At 47.6% G+C, this 17827-nt stretch overlaps 3 protein-coding genes across 10 annotated transcripts in view; 1 reads left to right on the top strand and 2 right to left on the bottom strand.

The window, feature by feature from the left end:
• Nucleotides 1-5250: 5250 nt before the first annotated feature.
• LOC109740112 (ethylene-responsive transcription factor ERF084-like) lies at nucleotides 5251-5709 on the bottom strand. The gene is made up of 2 exons (XM_020299145.1): nucleotides 5551-5709; nucleotides 5251-5466 (listed from the first exon to the last, which is right to left on the bottom strand). The coding sequence occupies exons 1-2, from the start codon at nucleotides 5707-5709 to the stop codon at nucleotides 5251-5253; spliced, it is 375 nt and encodes a 124-aa protein (XP_020154734.1).
• A 3017-nt stretch (nucleotides 5710-8726) lies between these two features.
• On the bottom strand, nucleotides 8727-9284 carry LOC141042879 (uncharacterized). Its single transcript, XM_073511786.1, has one exon. It carries the CDS (start codon nucleotides 9282-9284, stop codon nucleotides 8727-8729), a length of 558 nt encoding a protein of 185 aa, XP_073367887.1.
• A 6434-nt stretch (nucleotides 9285-15718) lies between these two features.
• The window catches only part of LOC109740111 (uncharacterized), a 31385-nt gene continuing 29276 nt past the window's right edge, over nucleotides 15719-17827 (top strand). For 4 of the 8 annotated variants that reach the window (XM_073510374.1, XM_073510372.1, XM_073510371.1 and 1 more), the window contains exons 1-3: nucleotides 15719-15945; nucleotides 16171-16350; nucleotides 17352-17765. In XM_073510374.1, the coding sequence (XP_073366475.1) occupies nucleotides 16210-16350; nucleotides 17352-17765 (555 nt within the window). In that variant the 5' untranslated portion in view covers nucleotides 15719-15945; nucleotides 16171-16209. The remainder of the gene's footprint in view (nucleotides 15946-16170; nucleotides 16351-17351; nucleotides 17766-17827) is intronic. The other 4 variants (XM_073510373.1, XM_045234782.2, XM_020299141.4 and 1 more) reach the window with 1 other exon arrangement.

Below are 17827 nucleotides of genomic sequence, written 5' to 3'. Positions count from 1 at the left end.
TTCGGGTAACTCTTGGCTGGGCGTCTGAGGCTGTATTCTTCGGCTGCCAGGACGTCAGTCCATCTGTTGACGAGCAGATCTTGGTCAGCTTGAAGCTGTTGTTGTTTCTTTTTCAGGCTCCTTGAAGTGGCTATTAGCTGGCGCTTGACGCGCTCCTGCTCGAGAGGTTCCTCAGGTACGATGAAATCTTCATTGCCGAGGCTTTCCACATCCTCGGAGAGCGGACGGTAACTACCGTCCTCCGAGTCGTTGGGCCTGGCCTGTTCGTCGGGGCTAGCTTGCCCATTTTCTTGCTCCTCCTGTTCGGATTTTACCTCAGCAAGGTCTTCGTTGTTTTCGGCATCGTCCGGAGTATTATTTTCACCGGTGCCAGCATTGCTGTCTTTTGAGCGACGTGACTTAGAGCGGCACCGAGGACGCCGGTGTTTTTGCTGTGTCTTAGGAGGTTTATTCTCGACTGGATTTTCTTTGTCATCGTCATTGGTTTGTTCGGGGGTATCCACCATTTACACATGATACGTCCATTTTGCATCATGCTTTTATATCGATATTTATTGCATTATGGGATGTTATTACACATTATGTCACAATACTTATGCATATTCTCTCTTAATTTACAAGGTTTACATAAAGAGGGAGAATGCCGGCAGCTGGAATTCTAGGCTGGAAAAGGAGCAAATATTATAGACCTATTCTGCACAACTCCAAAAGTACTGAAACTCCATGGAAGTTATTTTTGGAAATAATAAAAAATACTGAGCGAAGAAAATACCATAGGGGACCCACACCTTGGGACGAGGGTGGGGGCGCGCCCTACCCCCCTGAGCGCGCCCCCTGCCTCGTGGGCCCCCTGGTGGCCCTCCGGTGCCCATCTTCTGCTATATGAAGTCTTTCGTCCGAGAAAAAATCATAAGCAAGCTTTCGGGACGAGACTCCGCCGCCACGAGGTGGAACCTTGGCCGAACCAATCTAGGGCTCTGGCGGAGCTATTCTGCTGGGGACACTTCCCTCCGGGAGGGAGAAATCATCGCCATCGTCATCACCAACGCTCCTCTCATCGGGAGGGGGCCAATCTCCATCAACATCTTCACCAGCACCATCTCCTCTCAAACCCTAGTTCATCTCTTGTATCCAATTCTTGTCTCTAAGTCTGAGATTGGTACTTGTAGGCTGCTAGTAGTGTTGATTACTCCTTGTAGTTGATGCTAGTTGGTTTATTTGGTGGAAGATCATATGTTCAGATCCATTATGCATATTAATACCCCTCTGATTATGAACATGAATATGCTTTGTGAGTAGTTACGTTTGTTCCTGAGGACATGGGAGAAGTCTTGCTATAAGTAGTCATGTGAATTTGGTATTCGTTCGATATTTTGATGAGATGTATGTTGTCTCTCCTCTAGTGGTGTTATGTGAACGTCGACTACATGACACTTCACCATTGTTTGGGCCTAGAGGAAGGCATTGGGAAGTAATAAGTAGATGATGGGTTGCTAGAGTGACAGAAGCTTAAACCCTAGTTTATGCGTTGCTTCGTAAGGGGCTCATTTTGATCCATATGTTCCATGCTATGGTTAGGTTTACCTTAATACTTCTTTTGTAGTTGCGGATGCTTGCAATAGGAGTTAATCATAAGTGGGATGCTTGTCCAAGTAAGGACAGCACCCAAGCACCGTTCCACCCACATATCAAATTATCAAAGTACCGAACGCGAATCATATGAACGTGATGAAAACTAGCTTGACGATAATTCCCATGTGTCCTCGGGAGCGCTTTTCTCTATATAAGAGTTTGTCCAGGCTTGTCCTTTGCTACAAAAAGGATTGGGCCACCTTGCTGCACTTTATTTACTTTTGTTACTTGTTGCTCGTTACAAATGATCTTATCACAAAACTATCTGTTACCTATAATTTCAGTGCTTGCAGAGAATACCTTGCTGAAAACCGCTTATCATTTCCTTCTGCTCCTTGTTGGGTTCGACACTCTTACTTATCGAAAGGACTATGATAGATCCCCTATACTTGTGGGTCATCAACACATCGTACGAAGATGTGGCCGTCCAGCGTCCAGTATATGGCGGATTTTGGTCTTGCTCTTCCTCAGCATCGTCGTCCATACCGTCGATGTCTTCGGAGCCGTAATCGAGCGTGTCGGTTAAATACTCAACCGTGGCTATGAAGTGGGTGGCGGGTGGGAAGCAAAATTCTCCATTGTCAGCCTCTAGTTCGTACGAACATAGTTCGGCTATGAGTCCCCCTCCAAGGACAAGTTCTTTAATGAATTCAGCACATCGCCCAAGGGCGAGTGCTGGAAGATGTCTGCGGTGCTAAACTCGAGGATCGTTAAGCGATCAAGTTCGACATCCGCGGGCTCACATGGTTCGGAACTTATACCCGGAGAAGAGTTCGGAGTCCCGGAAACACAAATATTGTGTGAGGTTAAGTCCATGTGCGGCTCCAACGCCGGGGAATCTGTGGCCTCCGCGGTGGGGTTGAGCCTCCAATCCTTGGACAGCGCTGTATGCTCCGGATCTAAGGCCAGAGCTCTTACAGGAGCTATCTCCTGGATATGGTTTGATGACAGATTTAAGTCATGTTCATCAAGGTGACCAGGAGTGGTTGCCGCGGTCTCGAATCCGGTGAAGATCAAATCTCCACGGACGTCCGCGACGTAGTTCAAGCTCCCAAATCTGACCTGATGGCCAGGGGCGTAGCTATCGATCTGCTCTAGATGGCCAAACGAGTTGGCCCGCAATACGAAGCCGCTGAGTACGAAGATCTATCCGGGGAGAAAGGTTTCTCCTTGGACAGCGTCATTGTTGACAATTGAAGGGGCCATCGAAACCTTTTGGGGACAGCACAGTGGAACTCTCAATGAAAGCACCAATGTCGGTGTCAAAACCAGCAGATCTCGGGTAGGGGGTCCCGAACTGTGCGTCTAAGGTCGATGGTAACAGGAGACAGGGGACACAATGTTTTACCCAGGTTCAGGCCCTCTTTATGGAGGTAATACCCTACTTCCTGCTTGATTTATCTTGATGAATATGAGTATTACAAGAGTTGATCTACCACAAGATCGAGATGGCTAAACCCTAAAAGCCTAGCCTGTATGACTATGGTAATGAGTATATCCTTTCCGGACTAAGTCCTCCGGTTTATATAGACACCGGGGAGATCTAGGGTTACACAAGGTTGGTTACAAAGAAAGGAATCTACATATTCGGTCGCCAAGCTTGCCTTCCATGCCAAGGAGAGTCCTATCCGGACACGGGTGCAGTCTTCGGTCTTTGCATCTTCACAGGCCATCAGTCCAGCCCATGGCTAACAGGCCGGACACCCGAGGACCCCTTAGTCCAGGACTCCCTCAGCCATCTCGACAGAGACCCGAGGGTCGACCGCAATGGCAAATAGATCCAGGAATCGAGCGGCCAGGGGGGGTCCCCTACCCAACGATCGAACCAGAACAGGGCCGAGGACCCGGAGCCAACCGAGATGGACGTGCCGATGCGTAGCACGGGTAGGAGCTGAATCACGGCCTACCAGAACTGGGAGCCACCAGATCGCTGACAGAAAGATAGAGGTTGGCCCCAAAGGTACTTATTGTGGATTATGGTAAGCCAGAGTCCTCCCTTCCCATTGGCGATTCGCCAGAGCCATCGGGTCAGGAGAGCAATGTTCATGCACCGAGAAGACAAGATCCCAAGACCACCCTCATCCTTGGGTTTGCAAATGTCGGGCCAGCTCACCATATAGCATTTCTGCTTATCACCCTCGCCTTCTACAGCCTTCATGAAACGCTCCATCAGGAGATCGTTGTCACAATAGACACCAGTGGCTTTGTTAACGGGATGCCAAAGCTCTTGGAGCCAACTCTTGGCTAGCTAGGGCGATATCGAGGGAAATGTCATCCGCTTCCTGGTGGACTTCCATTGCAGTAGGGGACTGTCTGGACTCACAAGGGTCAACATCATCTTCATGAGCTTCATTTCTTGGGTTTGGTTCAGTCGGCCCAGTTAGAACAACTTCTTTAGCCGCAATGGGATTTCTTTCTCCTCTGTTGCGAACACAGTGGTTTTTGTGCAATAGCATTGGATTTCATTTCTAGAGGAGGAAGCGGCATGCATCTGGTTGACATCACATCTGACTCAAGTGCCTTTTGAGGTTTCTCTTTCACACACCATGTTGAGTGGCTGGCGTAGCTAAAGCCGAGGCAACTCTGTGGAGTCAAGAAAGGGAAGTTAGAAATTTACTCAACACAGAAATTAAAATACCCAATGAATTTCACTTACTACGGGCAACATGCATGGGTTTCTTCAAGCGAGGTATTACGGTGGGTTTCTTTGGCTTGGTAGGGGGTCCTGGGCAGGGGCCTTTTCCTTTGGAGGAGCTGGATCGATTTGGGCTCTCTTGGAAGCTCGACTCACACGCTCTTCGTCAGCCGGATTGTGTCGCGTCTTGCGTCGATTTTTCGGGTCAAGTTTAGCTGACAGTGAGGGAGTTTACTAAGCTTCATCGTTTTCGAAGTCCGGTTCTCCTTCTTCGCATTGGTTTCGAGACCCTTACCCAGTACCACTTTTGGATGCAAATTGTGGAGAAGAAATATGTCGTGCGATTGTTGTTGGAGCAGTGATGCTTTATTTTAGGGCTGTTGTTGGAGCAGCGGTGCTCAATTTTAGGGTTGTCGTTGGAGATGAATATTTTTTATGTCAAAAAAATGAATGTTTATGTCATAAATTATATTTCAAGCATATTTTGTGTGTGTGTTCTATTATAGGGTTGTAAGAACATCTCCAATAAAAGATGCAAATTTGGAGATATAAAGTAGGAGATGTAAAAAATTACATCTTCAAAAAGTATTTTTTACATCTCCAAAAAAGAGGCAACTCCATCAGACAATGTGTATTGAAGATGTAAAACAACGACTCCAATAGAAGATGCAAATGGGGATGTAAAACTATACTTTAACTAGTAATTCATTTGAAATATATAAATTCAAACATAGCAAATTCAACTACTACTTCATTTCAATCATAATAATTAAACATAGTTCTAGTTAAAAACATAAATTAAGCGACCACTTCAACTAATTCGAGCTACTACATTCAGCAAGTTACTACAACTACTAGTTTGAACTACTACTTGAACTACATCGAAGATAAAGCTACTCCTCGTCATCGGAGCTCTTGAACCGCTCCTAGAACTAATCCTTGTCTGGGTCGTCGCACCCCTCGTCCTCCTCCCCCGAGTCACCCTAGTCCTCCTCTGAAGACTCGACAGGGACCACCATTGAGGGGGCGGCCTCCTCCTCCTCCTCCTTTTGCTCGGCATCGTGCTTCCAGAAGTACTCCTGCTCGGCCTGAACATACTCCAAATTTGCCATCGCTGCCTCGTCACTATCGCGAGGACCAATAACAATGGCCGGCCTCTTGTTCGCCTTCTTCTTCGGTATCTCCTCCATCCGAATGCCCTACGGCACAAACATCTTCGTATTCGTCCGGGTCTTGATCTCCGAGAAGTTGAGGTCTGTCTTGGGCCTTCTGGCACGCCGTACTGCCACGTCGTAGGCACGCGCGGCCTCGTGGGCGGTGGGGTAGCTGCCAAGCCAGAAGCGGTGGCCGACGTCAGTAAACTTCATGCTGAAGTGGCCGGATGGCTTCGCTCGCACGCCGAAGAACCCCGTCTTGCCCTTCATGAGCTTCTTCGGCGGCATGGCGTGCGGCGACGGGGTGGACGACGCGGGAACGACGAGGTCTGGCGGCAGCAGTGTCGGAGGGGTCGAATCGACGGCGTGTGGAGGTGGGCGGAGGAGCGGCAGCGTCGGGCGGCGGGATGGAGGGGGCGGGGTGACTCGGGCGGCGACGACAAGCGGAGACACGACGGCCGGGGGCTGGCGGAGGGATGGCGACAGCCAGGGGCCGGCCGACAGAGGAGCGGTGGTGGGGCCCAATTGGGCGGCGATGGGTGGCGGAAATTAGCGGCGTCAGGCGGCGACCGACGGCGGAGGTACGTCGGAGCCGACAGCGGGGGCGGCGATGGTGCCGAATCTGGGCGACTGAAGCGGGGGCGTGGCGGGCGGCTGCAGCAGCGGTGCGGCAGGAGGTGGGAGGAAGAAGGGAAGGAAGGAAAAGAAACGACAGTTGGCGCGCGACTGCGTTTTTACACCTCCAGTGGGTGGAGATGCAAATTTGCATGGCAAGGTGTTGGAGATATAATTTTTTTCATCTATGTCATATGTTAGAGAAGGGGTTTTGGGCCTCGAAAATGTGAAAATATATTATTTTTGCATCTACACCATCTATTGAAATGCTCTAATTGCAGATGGTTTTTTTTCGAGGGTACGCCAAAGGCGTACCATAGCTTTATAGAAGAGAGAAAGTTATGTACAAGAGATTAGACGGTAGGTAGATGGCCCTCAAATGACGCCTCCACCGTACCCTCCACTCATCCAAACTCTACCTTACTACTCACACCACATAGTTACTCCGGTGGCTCCTGCTCTAGACCACATTTCTAATTCTTGCCATATCAGGTCCACGGTTCCTCCTACATTCCTTAAGTCATTCCTCCCAAAGACCCTCCCATTGCGTTGCTTCCAAATGTTCTAGCAGATCGACGTGACCACCGAGTCAAAACCCTTCCGCTGCCTCTTCGGTATATGCTTCCTCGTAGCATTCCCCCAGTCACCAATTGTGGAATGGTGTGTCAGGCAAAGATCTGGGTTAATGTTCATTATACAAAAGCAAAGGTACCACACCTGCCTTGCAAACACACACTGCATAGTAATGTGGTCAACAGTGTCCTCCTCCTGCTCGCAAAGATAGCATGGCGACCTTTGGTCCTGTACACCATGTTGAAATCGTCTGTCCGTCGTCCAGAGTCTGTATTGCACCGCCAGCCACATGAATAGCTTGCACATGAGTGGTGCCCAACACTTCCATATGGCAGCATAAGCCCGAAACCGGATCCCTCCCATGCAAAGCATCTTGTAAGCCGAAGACGCTGTGTACACTCCTTTGCGGTTCCAAGTCCAGATTGGTTTGTCTTTGGTCCCAGGCTCCAGCTGTAGATCAATCAGTATCTCCCACAAGCGAATGAATTGAGCCAGCCCTTCCGTGCATAGCTGACCTACAATGTCATCCGTCCAGCCATGCATCCACAGTGCATCCTTCACACGCCTTCTATTAACAATTTATGTTCTGACTCGTTTATATACCAGCGGTGCTAGCTCGCCGATCGTAGCCCCGCTGATCCATCTATCCTTCCAGAACAGAACTTTCGTTCCCTCGCCTACCTGTCACTTCACAAGACTAGCAGATGCTGCACTTGCTTGTTTGTCCGGGTCCAGTTCAAACCTTGCCATGATCTCGTGTCATCTGTCCTTGGTAGCCACTCCCACCTCATCCTAAGTGCGATCCCTTGCTTGCACAGGTCGATCACTCCCAACCCTCCAAGCTCTTTTGGTCGACATACACGCTTCCAAGACACCAAGCACCGACCGACATGGATTTCCTCTGATCCAACCCAGAAGAAGGCTCTACAGCCCTTGTCCACCCGCTCCAAAGCCCATTTTGGAGCCTCAGCAACAAGCAGATGGTGGGTCGGTCGTGCCCTCATAACCTGATTAACCAAAATCAATCTTCCTGGCCTAGTCACAAACCCTCTTTGCCATCCCGGGACAATACGAAGTGCAGCATCCACCACCAGCTGCCACTCCGATCTCTTTAGCTACTTGATGCTAAGCTGTAAACCCAGGTATTTGCACGGGAAAGTCTCCATCTTCCATGGCAAAGCCTCCTTCACAAGCTGTTCATCGGCGGCCTCCGCTCTGATCATAATAGTCACAGATTTGTTGTAATTGATTCTCAGCCCCGAAGCTTCTCCAAAAATCCCAAGCACTTCCTTAACAAAGAACAGATCTGACACGGTAGGCTTGATGAAGAACACAACATCGTCTGCGTAAAGAGATAGACGCTGCATTGGGTTACAACCATTCATGCTGCTCAGCACCTCCGATTCATGTGCTTTCATCACAATTTCTGTTAACACATCCATGGCAATGACGAATAGGAGGGGCGATATAGAATCTCCTTGCCTCAGCCCTTTGCATGCATGAATTTTGGCCCGGCTCATCCATTCACCACCACTCTTGAACTTGCTGAGGTAAGTAAAGTACCGATCCACGCTATCCAGCGCTTCGTGAACCCTTTTGCTCTTAGAATCTCAAAAAGGAAAGGCCAAGATAGCGAATCAAAAGCCCTAGAGATATCTAGCTTTAGTAGTACACCTTTGGCCTTCCTTTTGTGCAATCTTCGGGCCATTTGCCGGACCAACAGAAAGTTGTCATGTATGTTTCGGCCCTTTATGAACGCAGATTGATTTATACGCACCAGCTCCCCCATTCTCGGCCTTAATCTTGTTGCTAGCAGCTTGGATGCGTGTTTTGGCATGCTATGAACTGGGCTGATTGGCCTGAAGTCGTTGATGCCGCAAGCTTAAGGTGATTTAGGGATGAGTGTTATGATAGCCTGGTTTAGCCGCCCAAAACCAATACCGTTGCCCAGAAAAAACTTGTGCAAAGCTGCAATCAAATCTCTTTTAATGATCTCCCAAGCCTTTTGGAAAAACAGGCCAATAAAGCCATCTGGGCCCGGGGCTTTGTCCGACGGCATCTCCTTCACCACATCCCAAATTTCCTCTTCCGAGAATATGTACTCCTGATCAGCAAGATTAACAGCCTAAATGCCGGGCCTCATCTCTCCCCAGCAAATCTCTATAGGCGTCGAAGAAAGCCTCCTCTTTGCCCTGCTGATCTGCGATGATCTGTCCTCCCTCTTGAAGAGCTGGTATGAAGTTCTTCATCCTCCTACCGTTGGCTACCAAATGGAAAAGCTGTGAATTTGCGTCCCCTTCCTGCAGACAGGTAATCCTTGACCTTTGACGCGCAATCGTTCTCTCCATAGAAGCAAGGCCCAACACCACGTGCTTAAGTTTGCTCCTCAGTCCACGCTCCTCCTCTGACAACAGCCGGCTCTCTTGCACGCAATCAAACTGCATGATGACAAGGTTTGCAACTGCAATCTGGAGCTTGATGTTTCCCACTTTTTTCTGTCCCCATGCATCAAGTGCTCTCGCAATGTTCCTCAGCAACACATCAAGCCTGTGAAAAGGGTCCGTGATGTCGCTATCACAAACCCAAGCCTCCTTCACAACATCCAAAAAACCGTCGAGCTTCGTCCAGAACTTCTCAAACCTGAACCTTCTCTTGTAATGCAAGCGTCCTTCCATCGCCAGATACAGGGGGCAGTGGTCAGAAATCGAGGTATAGAGGGCTTGCAGTAGGCACTCCGGATGGTCCAACTCCCAGTCAATGGAAACAAAGGCTCTGTCAATTTTGCACTACTAGGGAAAACCCTAGTAGTAGCACTTGTTTTTAAGCTAGCAGTAGCGCTTGTACAAGCGCTACCACTAAGGCGCTACAGCTAACTAGTAGTAGTAGCACTGGAAAGGGAGCGCTACTGCTATACCTAGTTAGAAGTAGCGCTTTTGTTGGGTAAGCGCTACTGATAGTACTAAGTAGCAGTAGTGCTTCTTCTGAAAAGCGCTGCTGCTAACTTTTCCTGTATTTTTAAAAATACAGCTTATTTTCGTTGTGGTTTTATATATAGTACTTTCATCATATGATTTTATAACCATGATTAGTTATTATATATAATAGTGGGTGAAATGAACGTGGAGTAGATTCAAGTGGAGGCAACATGTGGTGCATGTCGAAAGTACTACTAATCCAAACTTGATCTAGTTTGGATTAGTATTACTTTCGATGTGCACCACATGTTGCCTCCACTTGAATCTAATCCATGTTCATTTCACCTACTGATATATATAATAACTCATCATGCTCATATAACAACTTAGCATCATGCATCATCAATCATAATAATAAATAACTCATCATTGGTATCCTAATAACAAGCATACTCATCATCATCGATCATACAACTTCTACTCGATACCACATCATCATCATAGTCATCTAAACAATCCTACTTAGTTGTTCTTAGCACATGATCATGAGTATCAGCTAGGACCTACTACCTTCTCCTAGGTAAAATAGCATAAAACAAGATAGCCCCTGACTCTCCATTATGAAGAATGGAGATTATCCTGTCTCCAATTCTTGCCTTTCGCATAATCTTGCTTCCAAGAACCTCCCTACGACTGACCATACATTTTTTCCATTCTTTGATTATCATGTCTTCACTGGTTTTAGAAATCCGATATGGACATGTCTGACTCGTAGGATGACCTGGCTGTATGTTCAAAACATCAAGGCGACCATTCTGATACATCAGATGAGGCACACAATCCTTCAGGATTTTCTGTTGAAAAACATAGTAATAACTTCGTAGTTAGCAATGTACTTAAGTTTTAAAAGAATTTATGCAAAAGATGCACGGATGTCGTAATAGTAAAAAATCTTACCATGGCATCTCCATGGATGTTACCGTGGTTCAGCACGTGCACTAGTGGCACGTATTCACCATAATGTGGAGGAGTTTGATAATAGATATTGTAATTCTCAAGATCAGTACAAAATGCGATCAAATGATTTTTCTCCTGATAAGTTAACTCAGAGCCATCGGTATAGTAGGTTCTGTCTACCATCTTCCGCACATTGTATGAAGAATGAAAATAAGCTGTCAATGGAAATAAGCTATCAACTATTTTGAAATAAACAATATAAATTAGTTAATAACTATGTTTGAGAAACTCACATAGCGGTAGAATTGGAAGCGTATCAACAAGGACCCAAATGTCCATATTGTCTTGGTCGATGTCAGGATCACCAAGATCCATGGTGACAAGCATACCCTCATAAAAACCATACATCGTGCAAAGTGCTTCCCAATTTGTGCAACCAAAATGGGTTACGCTCTCAGAATTGTACAAATTTACTTCAAAATCCATACCATGATGGGTCCTTAGGTGAATTTTCTTTGTTTCGAAATTTTCATGGTCTTCAAAATCCATCCTCTCCAAGACATAGCGTCTTGCATGGCATGGGATAAGCTACTCGAATTGTAAAAGATGAAAATTACACGTTGAAATAGTTGAAGTCATGCTTAATTATGAAAAAACACTTGTCGTTGTTGCGTACCGTTTCAACATCGAAGGTCTCCTGGAGCTTAATGCTGAAGCGCCGACCTTCGTCCAGGTGAGGCCTGTCGCACTGACCCCGGTCGTCACCGCACTAGTCTCACTCCCCCGGAAGACTTTCGTCATCCCACGACGACATTTCCTATGTTCATAATTCAAAAGATTAAACTTGTACAATTCAATATATGTACTAAAAACTAAATTAGATCATTATTATTCATCACGGGTTGACTATCGGTTTGCCGAGTCTTTTTCTTGAAAACTCGCCGCCCGCATGGTGTATACATTTGACCGCTGGTGATGATCGCTCCTCCTTTCATCCCCGAGTGCATTACACCAAAATGTCTAGCACACGGGAACGAAGGAGAAGCGACCCCCACGACAACAGTCGGGATTTTTCATCCTCTCATATGTGGTGGAGACTCTCACTCACTGATTCCTCTCTGTCATTTGCGACCGTCGGTGATGGTCGTTACTCCTCCTTCCCCTAGTGCATAACAAAGGTCTAGCACCCGGAGAAGAAGGAGAAACGACCCCCACGACAACAGTCGGGCTTCTTCGTCCTCTCTCATATATGGTGGATACACTCCCTCACTGATTTTTCGACCTTCAGTGATGGAGCCTCGACAGACTTAAAGTCAACCCAAAATGTTGTTTAACTATTTTTCTAGAAAATCTAGGCCACTCGATATTTCCTACATATTCTAGCACAAGTCATGCCAGAATTCACGGAAAAATCCGGCAAGACCTTTGCTAAAAAAGGACATATCGAGCGCCTGAAATTTGCCGGAACGGAAATTAATCAACACTCCGGCAAAACATAGGCCACTATAGGAGGTGTAACCTCCAAACATGGCCGGCCACTTGGGCAAGCACATATCCTATTTGAGCAACACAAGATATACATGTTTATATCTACATCATATGAGCATTCAAACTTGATGGAGTAGTTTTCCAATTTGAGCATTAAATAAGCAAAACCAAATCGTAAAATAAATTAGTATTCAAATTAGCATTCATTCAATAAGCAAAACTAAATCATCTCTTTCGTCCATACATCGTCGAATAACATCACTAATACAGCTAAAACCCTAGCGAACGATGGGTATCGGCACGGGCGGTAGACACCCGAAGAGAAGGAACCATCACAGGATCATAGCTCCAGTGAGATCCCTGAAGAATCTGCCAGGTATTGGAGAACCTGCCCTCCAATGCAACCATGTAGCGACGGACATGCTCGTCCTCCTCGCTGACACGGTGACGTACCACCTCCGCGGGGTCCTCAAGCCTCCGCACCGTCACTGGCCCACACGACCGCCACCAAAGAAGGTTCGGGTCAACGACGGGCTGGCTCCTCACCAAGCTGCGCCCTCCTGAAGGTAGCCCCTCTCAATACCAGCCCGGCGAAGCCCAGTCCCGGACATGGCCCCTCTGATCAAGCAGGCTCCTCCGCCGAGTCGACGACGAGGATGCGGGATAGGCATCGTCGACATCGATGCGAGAATAATTGCTTTAACTAAAAAAATAACAACAAATGTGACACCTAAAACACCTAAATTCTATTAACTACACCTAATTAAAAACCAACATTTTGAACATGATTCGATCATAACTAGGGTTCATACTACATTATTCTAAGATTAAACACCTAAAATACCTAAATTAAATTAACAACATGGGGTGGCTGGTCTCACCTCGATCGAGGTCGGAGGGGGTCGGTGACGGGGACGACGGCGGGATGATGCAGGGGCTCCTTGATTTCCGCAAAAACAAAATATAAACAAAAACATTATTATCGTCATCTTAGGACTTAGTGAAACTCCATAAGCTACATTTAATTATTCTATTCAAATTTACTTATAATTTCCTATTCTTTTCAAATTTACTTATTCAAATTTTCTAAAAATTTCCTATTCTATTCAAAAGACCTACATTTACTTATTTTTTTCAATTTCATATTTTATTCTATTCAAATTTACTTATTCAAAATTTCTAAAAATTTCCTATTCTATTCAAAATACCTACATTTACTTATTCTTTTCAAATTACTTATTCAAGTTATCTAAAAACAAAATATACTAAAAACCTACATTTACTAAAAACAAAAACCTACATTTAACAAAAACTAAAACCTATTTACAGAAAGGGGGAGGAGGAGGTGGGAGGAGGAGGAGGGAGGAGGAGGGGAAGGAGGAGGGAGGAGGAGAAGAGAGCAGGAGAGGGAGGAGGAGGAGGGGGCCGCCGGAGAGGGAGGAGGAGGATCGGAGGGGCCGCCGGCGGAGAGGGAGGAGAGAGGAGGGCCGTGGGAAGAGGGAGAAAGGAGGGCGGCGAGAGGAGGAGGAGGGAGGGAGGGAAGGGCGGCGAGAGGAGGAGGGAGATACCTTGGGGGAGTCGGCGGCCACGGCGGGCGACGGCGATGACGACGTGCGGCGAGTGAGTGTGTGAGGGAGAGTGAGGGACGCGCGCAGGGCGCCAGGTGTGGATAAGGTAAGCATAGTCGTAGCGATTTTTAGAAGTAAGCGCTACTGCTCCTCGTCAGAAGACAACGCTATTGCTATGTACAATAGCAGTAGCGCTTTTTAAATACCAGCGCTACTAGTATACCTACACTGCCATGCAACCGTTGGCAACTATAGTAGTAGCGTTCTTTATAACACAAGCGCTACTGCTAAATGAATAGTAGCAGCGCTCTTTAGTGACAAGCGCTACCATTATATTAGCAGCAGTGCTTCCTTATAAAAAAGCGCTACTACTAAGCTCCTGTGTATAAGCATTTCCCTAGTAGTGTTGGTTAGAGTAGGTACCTCCCGTTCGCTGCTCCAAGTGAATCTGCGGCCATGGAGAAAATGCTCTTTGAGTGCATTATCGTCCACGAAGCGCTTGAACCTGCTCATCATCCTTCGGTCTAGTAGTGCGTTGCTCTTGTCCTGTGCGTATAGAATCATGTTGAAGTCTCCAATGACAAGCCAAGGTCCCGTACAGAGCTGTCGTCTAGCCGTAAGTTCCTCCAAAAAGATAATTTTCTCCGCGTCCTCCTGAGGTCCATACACCACTATTAGCCACCGAGCCGACCCTTCTAAGGGGGTGACGTAACCCGTGGTAAAGTTTGTGTCATTGACAAAATTTGTCAACTGCACTTTAGTGGAGTCCTAAGCAACAAAAATTCCTCCATGGGTGTTTGAGGCAGGAAGGTAAAAGAAACCATCATACGCCGCCCCAAGATACTGCATTATCATATATTGATCGACCACCTCTAGCTTAGTCTCTACATGATGGCAGTATGAATCGAGTCTACAAACTCCCTAAGCGCTTTCCTTTTAGCAGGGCTATTTAGACGCGACGAGCAAAGGGAAGGGGAGGCCGCCGCAGCAGTAAGAGCAACTCTAGCAGACCCCGCATCCGGCGCAAACCCGCATAATTCCGGCGATTATACGGGCTCGGCCCATTTTTCTGGCCAGACCAGAGTCTGCATCGGTGTCCGGCCCGTAAATATTTTTGCCGCAGCCCGCAAACGCTACCCCCGAGCTAGTATAACTACGGGTTTGCGGGGCAGATGCGGGTCGAAACCCTATCCCCCCGCAGCCGCGTTTGCCCTCAGTTCCCCACCGCGCCGCTCGATTTGTCGCCGCCGGCGAGCCCTGGACCGCCATGGACGACTCGGGGGATGAGGCGGAGCGCCGCTGCCGCGCCAGATCTGACGGCGCGCGCAAGCGGGGGGTGCGTCGGTGACTCAACTGCGGTACCCGGCTGCCGCCGGCCTTCAACCGTCGCGAGCTCGAGGACTTCGATCTCGAGCTCGCCCGTCGCCGCCACACCTCCTCCGGCAACTGGTCCGCGGGGAGCTCATCCGGCCACTGGTCCGCGGGGTGCTCATCCGCGGGCGCATCGAGCTCGCGGCTCGTTCCGGTGAAGAGGGAGCCGGAGGAGGTGGTGAAGAGGGAGCCAGAGGAGGCCGTGCCCGATGCACCGCTGCGCCGAGGCGTCATCGGGCCCGAGGACTACCCGCCCCCGGGGCAGGAGGAGCTCCTCGAGCGCATCGTCCTCGAGCGGTCGGTGAGGGAGCAGGAGGAGATGGAAGAGCGCATCCGGGCGAGCTCGAGTACGAGCGGCTCTTCCTCGAGACGGGCGTCACGTCATCGCAGGCGCACACATCGAAGGAGGCTGACCTGCGCGTGATGAAGGCGGAGCACGCGAAGCTCTACATCAAGGTCGACTCCGACTCCAACTGATCGCCGCCGGTGGGCAGCTACCGCAGGAGCTCCAGTGAGCTCAATTTTGTTGTAGTGGTGCGGTAGTGTAGGCCCTGTCTAGCATCTCTGACCTTTAATATGTATGTATGTGGAGTGTACGAACTTATTATGCGATGAAGAACCATCTATGCGAGCGAGCTCCGGCGAGCTGCTGCTTAAATTTCTAGCGCGAAACAACTTTAAAAAAAATATATATTACGGGTTTGTTTGCTGTTTCTATTCTGCCGCCGCAGTTTTCAGCCTGCATAAGCGCCCCCGTACGACCTGCAAACACAGTTTATAGTTCGGCAAACTGCGGGCTCCGCTAAAGTTGGTCTAAACACTCCCACCAACAAGTGGTGCCGGATTTTTGTCAGTCTCCTCTCTTCCTCACGCTTGTCTATACCCAACATTATACAGGCACAGCCTTCCTCCTCTCGTCTCTTCGCCTCGCTTGTAGCACCAGCAGTTTGTGTTTCGCATCCCCCTCTACCTCCGACCCCTCCTGAATTCCGACCTGAATCCAGCTCCCCCCACGGCGTCGGCGTCGCCTTCTTCAGGTACTGCTCGGGAATCGGAGCCATGTTTCTCCGCGGCTTTGACCGCGTTATTTCCCCCAAAATTTGAACTTTCTTGGTGCTTGCTTTTTTTTTCCTTCTTTTTTTGGGAATCGGAGCTCGAATCTTTCTGATCGGTCTGTTGGATTGGGAACTAATTGCAAGTGCAGCTTCTTTTCTCAGTAATTTTTTTTTCTGTTCTGAGGATGTTGGTTGGCATGGATGCAGGAATATTTGGTTTCTTGACCGAAACCCTGGCGGTGGAAGATGGATGCCAACAAGGACAAAGGGAATGACAAGATGCATTTGAGGGATTGGTCGTCCCAGGAGGCTCTGCGCACATACAAGAGACGCCGTCAGCCAGAGCCTGAGCCTGAGCCCAAGCCCGTGGATGTGCCGGAGCAGCAGGTGTAATCTTCAACTGAAATCTGTGTATTACATGGTGCTGAGTTAGAAAGAGACTTCAGTTGTAATGTGGCATAGTTAGGGCTTTACGCTAGCCAAAGATTTTATTTTGGCCTGTTAGAATGGATTAGTGGCATCAACTTGGTAGTTGCATGACTGCGAGAGGGCATCAGTGATAGGGTGCATATTACCAAAGCCTTATGAATTTTCCAGGATTACCACTTGACCTCGGTAATCAAATGGGTGAAGAATTGATGAGTAAGTATAAGAGCTTGTTTATCAGTGGTCTATTATATGCTTTTGGTCTCCATGACTGCAAATTTCTGGTTACAGAGTATCTTATGCTCGCCAAGCAATTTGCTGGGGGCAACATTTAGCTTTTGCCTTTTGCAATCTGGAAATTACTTTGCTAATGGTAAAAGAGTGTCACATTTGATTTTGCCGTGTCAAAAGCTTGAGTGGTTGTTTCTCGGAAAAAAGAAAAGAAAAACATTGAGTAGTATCTTTGCCAATCTGTTTTGTCGGTCAAACAGAGTAGCATGGAGGAACTTTTCCTTTCTCCAGCTAGTATTGAAACCTGTGAAAATGAAATAACAGAACATGCAAAACCTGGCGTATCTTGTCGGATACCCTATGTTATATGGTTACATGCTGGATACATGTCCACCAAGTATCGGGAGAGTTAATATTAAACTAATACAAATCACCAGCGTCAAGCCACCACTGTGTATTAGCATTTATAAAAATGTAAGTACCCCCCTGTCCAATTCGTCACATATCCGTGTTGGTGTTGCATAGATTAAAACTATACCTTTTACTTTGCCAGCTTTTAATTTTGTTTCTATCTTTTTCTTCAGTAAGTGACATTCTTGCTGACCTATTAAACTCTATTTCAGGGCCTTCATTTATTCTGACTTGAATGAGCTACTTATATTTGCATATATAATGCAAAGTTGATCTTACTACTTCTGTATCATTGTTCAAGAGATCATAACTTTTTGCAGGTTAATGATACTTTCTGGAAAAGTAGGGATATTGGATGGAAGCACGGGATAATGATTGATGAAAACAGACAACACTGGAAGTGTATGTATTGTCACCTGACTAGGTATGGTGGTGGTGTGTCTAGACTCAAACGGCATCTTGCTGGTGATTTGGATGTCAAAATGTGCCCAAAGGTTCCAGCAGATGTTGCTGAAAATATTAGGGAGCATTTGCAGAAGAAAAGAGAGAGACGAAAGACGCGAGCTGCACAGAATGGTGTCAACAGTGTGACCAGGAGCTCTGCTGATGATACCAAGGCTGAGAAGGATCCTTTACCTGTTGACTTAGAGGTGCCAACTCGAATAGACACTTACATTCTTGAAGAAGGCACTAACCTGACAAATGCGGATCATCAGGAGCCTACCATTTTTAGGGTATGCAAAGGGATAAGTGTACTTTCCCCTTAATTTATTTTCTGTTCAGAGTGACACCTACT

This window comes from Aegilops tauschii, chromosome 3, assembly GCF_002575655.3.
Source record: "Aegilops tauschii subsp. strangulata cultivar AL8/78 chromosome 3, Aet v6.0, whole genome shotgun sequence".
Taxonomy (NCBI): Eukaryota; Viridiplantae; Streptophyta; class Magnoliopsida; order Poales; family Poaceae; genus Aegilops; species Aegilops tauschii.
This window is presented reverse-complemented; position numbering and strand designations above follow the sequence as displayed.

What these genes read in the sequence shown, in the direction of transcription:
- LOC109740112 (XM_020299145.1), bottom strand. Translation starts at nt 5,709, where the DNA reads ATGCCGCCGAAGAAGCTCATGAAGGGCAAGACGGGGTTCTTCGGCGTG. An exon ending in CGCGTGCCTACGACGTGGCA is followed by an intron (nt 5,467 to 5,550) that starts GTACGGCGTGCC and finishes TTTGTGCCGTAG; the next exon opens with GGCATTCGGATGGAGGAGAT.
- LOC141042879 (XM_073511786.1), bottom strand. Translation starts at nt 9,284, where the DNA reads ATGGAAGGACGCTTGCATTACAAGAGAAGGTTCAGGTTTGAGAAGTTC.